The 6,771-nt window shown below is 37.0% G+C and overlaps 2 protein-coding genes across 2 annotated transcripts; one reads left to right on the top strand and one right to left on the bottom strand.

Annotated features, from left to right (window-relative positions):
- The first annotated feature begins 1,181 nt into the window (after positions 1-1,181).
- On the top strand, positions 1,182-2,910 carry LOC125193627 (protein NRT1/ PTR FAMILY 5.5-like). The gene is made up of 2 exons (XM_048091461.2): positions 1,182-1,353; positions 1,434-2,910. Exons 1-2 carry the CDS (start codon positions 1,323-1,325, stop codon positions 2,801-2,803), a joined length of 1,401 nt encoding a protein of 466 aa, XP_047947418.2. The 5' UTR covers positions 1,182-1,322; the 3' UTR covers positions 2,804-2,910.
- A 1,038-nt stretch (positions 2,911-3,948) lies between these two features.
- On the bottom strand, positions 3,949-5,006 carry LOC125192530 (non-specific lipid transfer protein GPI-anchored 3-like). Its single transcript, XM_048090135.2, has 3 exons — positions 4,678-5,006; positions 4,428-4,484; positions 3,949-4,208 (listed from the first exon to the last, which is right to left on the bottom strand). Exons 1-3 carry the CDS (start codon positions 4,988-4,990, stop codon positions 4,108-4,110), a joined length of 471 nt encoding a protein of 156 aa, XP_047946092.1. The 5' UTR covers positions 4,991-5,006; the 3' UTR covers positions 3,949-4,107.
- Positions 5,007-6,771: the final 1,765 nt, after the last annotated feature.

A 6,771-nucleotide genomic window follows, 5' to 3' on the forward strand; every position in this document is an offset into this window, starting at 1 on the left:
TAGATTAATTTAATTTTTAGTTGTAGTTAAAATCAATAATAATATTTGTAAAATAACATAAACAAAAGCATGATTAGAACAATAAAACAATAAAATAAGTACACGGTATCACAAATTAAAAATAAATTGAAATTTTAAATATTTAAGATATAAATACTCTCATAGAAATCAACTACTACCCTAAATAATACTAAAACAAAAGTAAATTTCAAATTGTAATGCATATATTTTTTATAATAATAATTTAAATACTATATATATTACTGATACTAATTCTTTATCCGACCCCACAATTACAATTTTCTGGGTCCGTCATTGATCCATGGGAGTGGTCCTCGACGTTTCTCATTCATTGCATTGGTGGGCTCATTCTTGTCATTTGCTTTTCAGCTTCATTGGATGGCTCGACACTCTCCACATGAGCATCTTCAACGCCATCTAGTACATTTATTTCAATTATCTTCAAACTTTATGAACTCTAATATTAATCCATCTGTCTCAGTCAAGATGTCCACATTCTTTAGTGACATAGGATTTTAGGAGGAGTTATATGAATTAATTAAGTACAGAGTGATCGGTAGTTGAATATTACTCCATCCACCCCTGCCTAAGCGAGAAGTTACATTCGTACACATGATATAAAAAAATTATAGTACTTTGTTAAAGTGGATATAAAGTAATAAGAGACATAATAATGCAGTAGAGACCGTCTCGGCGTCTCGCTTAGGCTGGGACAAAGGCAGTATTAATGAGGAGAGAGGAAATATGAGTTTATTTCCAAATATAGAGAGTGGACATCTTGTGCGGAACAAAAAAGCAAACATTTGAGTGGGGCAAATTTTTTTTATTGTGATAGAATGTTAACAATCATAATTAAAACTTTATTCAGTATAAAAATAAACAACGTATCATTAAAATTTAAATGAATTAAAATCCACACAAAAAAAAAAAAGAAAGCAAATGTACGCGTGTTCACACACCAATTTGAACGTATACTACACCCAGCAAAGCTCTCTCGCTTGTGGAAGCAAATGTGCTCCTTCTCCATTTTAACTTACTCAAAACACTTGTTCCCACTTTATTAACTTTTCTAACAACCTTGGAGGAAGGAATCGTAGCTTGAGCTAGTCAACGCCACTACACTAAATATAAACAAATATTGATTATTCGTTTTGGTTTAATATATTTAGACTGACAACTGCCAACACACATGGGACAGCTATTCACAAATTATATTTATACCCATACAAAAATTCAAACAAGGATTACAAAACTCAGATTTGCAATTCCCCTGTTTTCCAGAACAGAGGAGGTCATTGAAGATGGGCATGAAGAGCTCCAACAGAATTTCTGGTAGATTTTATAACTTTTCATCTTAATTTTGGCATTTTTTGTACATATACATTAACTAATTATTGTAAGTTATGTTGCAGCTCTACTATGGGCAGACATATTGGTGGCATTTGCATTGTTTGTGATGCAGGACTATTTGACAGATGTTTGGAACCTAAGCTTCACTCATGCCGCTGGAATCTTGAATATCTGGAATGGAATATCCCTTGTGTTGCAGCCTTTCTTCCTCATCCTCGTCGACTCCGTGCTAGGAAATTTCGCGATGCTCGTTGTCTCCAGCACGGCCTACAGTGTGGGGATCGGTTTGGTAACAATGTCAACTCCGCCCGTTCTGGGCACGTGCAACCGATACGAGGAGCAATGCGTCGGCCACACGCAGAAAGTTCTCTTCTACACAGGCATGGCTCTGATAGCTGTGGGAGTAGCCGGTAACAACGTATCAGTAAAACCTTTTCTTGAAGAGCAGGAAGAAACAGGGGAGGGGCAGGGGCCGAACCTGTGTTTAAAAATAGCAGGCGCGGTGTTTGTGGTGGTTGTGGCGTTGACCGGAGCCATTGCGCTTCCCTACATAAAACCATGGACCCTCCGCTTTGGAATCCCTGCAATTTGTACGGTTGTAGCGACCGCGCTTTTCCTAACCGGTATGTGCTCGTGCTGTTGGCAATATACCATCAATTGTGCGGATAGGAGCCAGCTGAGGAGCTTATGCAGAGTGCGCATGATACCGATGCTGATGACCTTCGTGTTCTGCGGCCTTGTCTCGTCGATCGGGAATACGTACTTTGTGGAGCAAGCCAAGAATCTGGACCGGCATCTGGGGAAATGGAATGTTCCCCCGCAGGTGCTGCTGCTGGTGCAGAAGGGCGTCAGCGCTGCGCTTGAACACGAAAAAGGCGATGAATCAGCAACAGCACCTGATGGGGCGGGGGCCCAATCTAGAGAAAATCAGTCAAGGATCATAACAACGCCTGGTAAAGGGGTTGTTATTGCTGTGTCGTCTGCGATCCTGTGCTGCATAACTGCGGCCAGGATGGAGTTTAAGAGGCTTGGCGTTGTCGAGAGGCGTGGTTTGTTGGATGATGATGATGCGGATGTTCCGATGAGTATATTCTGGCTGATTTTCCAGTTCGTTTTGCTGGGGTGCCTGGATAAGGTGTTGGAGAAGACTGTGGCCAAATTCAACGAGGCGGAGTTTGACGACGACGAGAATGAGGGAAGATACGCGGATAATCTGGCGAAAGGGGTGTCGGGATTGGGATACATGTGCAGTGTGCTATCGGTTTATGTGGTGGGAGAAGTGAGTGGAAGAGGAGGGCATCGGAGCTGGTTTCAGGACACGTTGAACACGAGCCGTTTGGACCGGTATTACTGGGTGCTCGCGGCTCTAGGGAGTGTCATTCTAGTCCTATACTCTCTCCTATCATGTTTTAATCGCCAGCATTTTCCTTAAATTGATTCTCTGTTTTTCCATTTTTTTTTTACTTGGAGTGTTTCAATCTTTCATTAAGTGTAAGTAAGGTGGAAAAAAGAAAGATTATGTGAATCCTATCCAGAAAATGTCTGAATTTGGCAACTAAAATGTCCATTTTAATTATAGTACTACTATACTTTTTAGTACTCCAGTATAAAGGCTTATCTAAATTAAGACTATGACGTCTTTAGAAAAATAAACAAATTTTTTTTTAGAAAAAAACTGAAAGTTCACTTAATAAGAAGCACGAACAAAGAAGAAAAAAAATAAGGGAAAGTGGTCTAATCATTAATGCAGAAGAAGCTGAATTTAGGAAAGAGAGATGAAGTTGCATTTACAAATACTTTATCAGCAGAGGCAAAGACCAAGACTTTGTATTTATTTATTTTGTTTACATTATTCATAACCGACATAAGATGTACAACATTTTGCAATAACTAAGGTGTTTACAGGAACAAAATGTATCAGTTTCATGTTTCGATATATTCATCAAAGAAATGAGTCGAGCAAGCATTAGTGTCATTTTCTAACCAAAGTCAACTACTACTAGTATTCACAATCACAAGTTACAGCCATTTTATTATTACTCAATGTCAAAGGATCCAACATTTTACATAATTGGGTCACTGGTTTACCAATTCGACTGTTTTAAACAAAAAGATAATAAAAAATGCTATTTAATATGTAGTGAAGTGCAATTAAAGTTGATCTAGGTCTAGTATTGAGAGAGATTGAGAATTTGAGATGAGAAGTTTTTCAACCCCATCCATGAAAGAAGTAACCAACTCACCATTTTTAACTACTACTACTGTTGTAATAATTGAGTGAACAATTACATAAAGTTCTCTATGATGATTAACCGAGAACGACGGAGAAGGAGCATAAACTGTAGAGCGGAAGCGTACCTTGATCCATGACGAATTGAACGGCGGAATTGCTTTGCAGCGGCTATGTATCTTCAAAACGATCAGAGACATTCTTTGCAATAGTCTGCCGAGAGAATATAGAGATATCGAATGTTCTTCTGACGTCTGGGAACCATAACCCTAGCTTATATTTATATTAAATATAAACCCATTTATTTTCTATTCGGTCCCTCATCAAATAAAAAATCACTTTATGGTATCTACACTTATTTCCATAACAATTAAATACACTTTAGCCCAAACTTTAATCTTTATTAGATCACTTTAATTGAGCAACTGAAAAATAACCATACACATTAAATTAGTCATGTGAAAGTCCAAATTTCTAACAAGTGCTACTACATTAGTAGTATATCCCTAAAATAGTGAAACTATAATACTGAAAACGGCGGCCAGAAACAGAGAGACTCCAACAAGAGATACGGTGCTCTTCTTCGGCGCCGCGCTCGTTTCCGAACCTACACATAATTTACTCGCTCACAGACCTTAATTTTGTTTCTAAAAAAGAAAAAAACAAACTTAGTTTTGTTTCTTTACCTTTTTCTTTTTTTTATCATGTCATAATGTAACAAACTAATCAATTAAATCATAGTAACAAAATAATCGTCACCAATTTGCTACTATTTGATAAATATTTAAATCATCTAAACAATTAAGGAATCACTTAAAAAACTTACTACTATTTGAAGAAGGTGCAGCTGGAATATATGGTGAACCAGAAGGTGCAGCAGCCTCTACCAAAAATGTGGAGATATATTAGCAATTTGTAATCAAATTATTTGGATGATGTAATCATGGCCTACAGATCTGGAATTAATACAAGTGTAATGAAGATTGACAAATTTGTTATTTCTGAGTAAAATTTATTAATCATAATTAAAATTAAATCAGAATGCATTATTGGAAATGGCCAAATGGGGAAAAAACCTTGAGAGCAGAGGGATGTATCAGTATTGGCACCACAAGTTTGAGCAAGATTGAGAGCTTCTGCCTGCGTGATGTTGAGAGTTTTCAAGAAGGGCTGATTGTTGAAGACATCGCAGAGGCACGGGACGTCGTTGTTGCCCATCTCTCTGAGCGGCACACAGCATCCTGCTGGTGGCGACACCGGTCCCTTCAGATACGCCTCACACAGCAACAGCTTATGAATGCAAGGCAGAAGCTCTCTGCCGCCGCTCACTTCAAATGCTAACCAACATATCACCAAAATGTTCACCAATAATGATTTCGAAATTGCCATGGTACATGATAAACAAAATGTTGAACAAGGTTGGATTATTTTGCTAGGGTCTAAATTAATCTACATATATAGCATAAATTCAACGTTACTCAATTATTCCGTATTTGCATAATACTACAACAATCCCACGTTGATTACCAACAGACTATTTCAATTGTAGTGTAAAAAAATGTTAGGGACGGTTTAGTTTGCAAGATTATATCTTGAAATTAAATATGTATTGTATTTGGTTTATTAAATTGAATCTCACGACTCAATCTTAGATAGATAATCATGTGATAAACAGTCATATATAGTCATCACTCTTCAACTAAAATAATCTCAACAATGCAATCGTAAACTTACCACATCTCATGATTATTTTGTCTAACAAACCGAACAACCACTTGTAGGAGTTGCATGTGTGTAGGGTGGTGCATAAACGGATAGTTGTTATAATAGCCTAAGTGTCTCCGGTGGCGCCCCTCCTACTAGCCCTTCCCATTCCATTGCCACATCACTAGCCCTTCCCACTGCACTAGGACTTCCCACTAGGACTTCCCGCAATAAAATTAATAAATTCACAATTAAAATAAAATTTACGGAATTAAAATTTACAGAATTAAAATTTCGACACGAGCCGTATTTATAGAGTTTTTTTTTTTTTTTTTTTTTTTTTAAAAAAAATTCGGTGGGACGTCCGAGTGGGACGTCCTACCCACGCCACAGTGGCGCCCGTCAGGTAGGACGTCGAGCTGAGAGGCGAGGCCATCGCAGGGGCACTCGGGACGGGCGTGGGCGCCCTTCCCGCCCACTATGGCGCCCGTCAGGTCGCCCGTCCCCGACGGGCGAGTGGGAGGGGCGCCGGTGGAGATACCCTAAATATTTGTTAAGGAAGTGGCCGTGATATCTGGAAATTAAGAGTTGATGTACGTAATTATAAACCTTGTTTGAGTTAGTAGTTACGAGTCTTTTTTTACAAGGATTTTTGCCAACCTATTTTGCAACACAATTCTTCTCTATCTTTTCTGTTTTGTTGTTCTCTTCTATTCGCCCTTGAAATTTTTTTATGCGGAATTTAGGGGTGTAGATGTGCATTTCGCTGCGTTTTGTTTTATAGGCCGATCTACATAAATTCATTATTTCACTTTTAAGCATTACCAACAAATCAACAACACAACAAAATTTCGACTATAACTCCTCGCGCTTTTTAAATTCATTATTTTTAAAAAATCTTCACTTCATAGTATAAAATTTTAAGAACTTTAAAATTACATAATTTATATTTCTAAAAGCATGGAGTATAAATTAAATATTAAAAATCAAATTATGTGCACCGTGAAAAAGAAAACATAATTTTTTATACCTCATATAATTTCACGTACAAATCTTCATTTTCTTATCATATTCTTACGCGATTCTATATTTCTATTTGACTATACTAATCCTCTTTTAGTCTTAAACATATGACTGAAATACGAAGTTGGTCCAGAACATTCACTTTTTGAAAATTGACAAACAAACAAAATCATCGTCAGAGTGGTCTCTTTCGGTTCTGTCAAAAAACTGATGATCAACACCCGATTAGCAAATTTTTGACTAGATTAGGCTTAATATGAGATTATAAGTAACCTAAATATTATCTAATTACTTAGCTAAATAAATACTCCATTCGTCCCATAAAAATTAATGACACTTTTCTTTTTCGTCTATCCTATAAAAAATATCTTATTTTATTTTTAGAAAGTTCTCTCAAACTCAAAACTCATATACATCAAATTATTTACAATGTATACCACTAG

This window comes from Salvia hispanica, chromosome 4 (assembly GCF_029641045.1).
Source record: "Salvia hispanica isolate PSC_SH4W2 chromosome 4, Shi_PSC_v1, whole genome shotgun sequence".
Taxonomy (NCBI): Eukaryota; Viridiplantae; Streptophyta; class Magnoliopsida; order Lamiales; family Lamiaceae; genus Salvia; species Salvia hispanica.

Coding starts and splice junctions, on each gene's coding strand:
- LOC125193627 (XM_048091461.2), top strand. CDS start 1,323: ATGGGCATGAAGAGCTCCAACAGAATTTCTG. Junction 1,354..1,433: donor GAGCTCCAACAGAATTTCTG/GTAGATTTTATA, acceptor GTTATGTTGCAG/CTCTACTATGGGCAGACATA.
- LOC125192530 (XM_048090135.2), bottom strand. CDS start 4,990: ATGGCAATTTCGAAATCATTATTGGTGAACATTTTGGTGATATGTTGG. Junction 4,485..4,677: donor TACATCCCTCTGCTCTCAAG/GTTTTTTCCCCA, acceptor CATTTTTGGTAG/AGGCTGCTGCACCTTCTGGT. Junction 4,209..4,427: donor TGCACCTTCTTCAAATAGTA/GTAAGTTTTTTA, acceptor AATTATGTGTAG/GTTCGGAAACGAGCGCGGCG.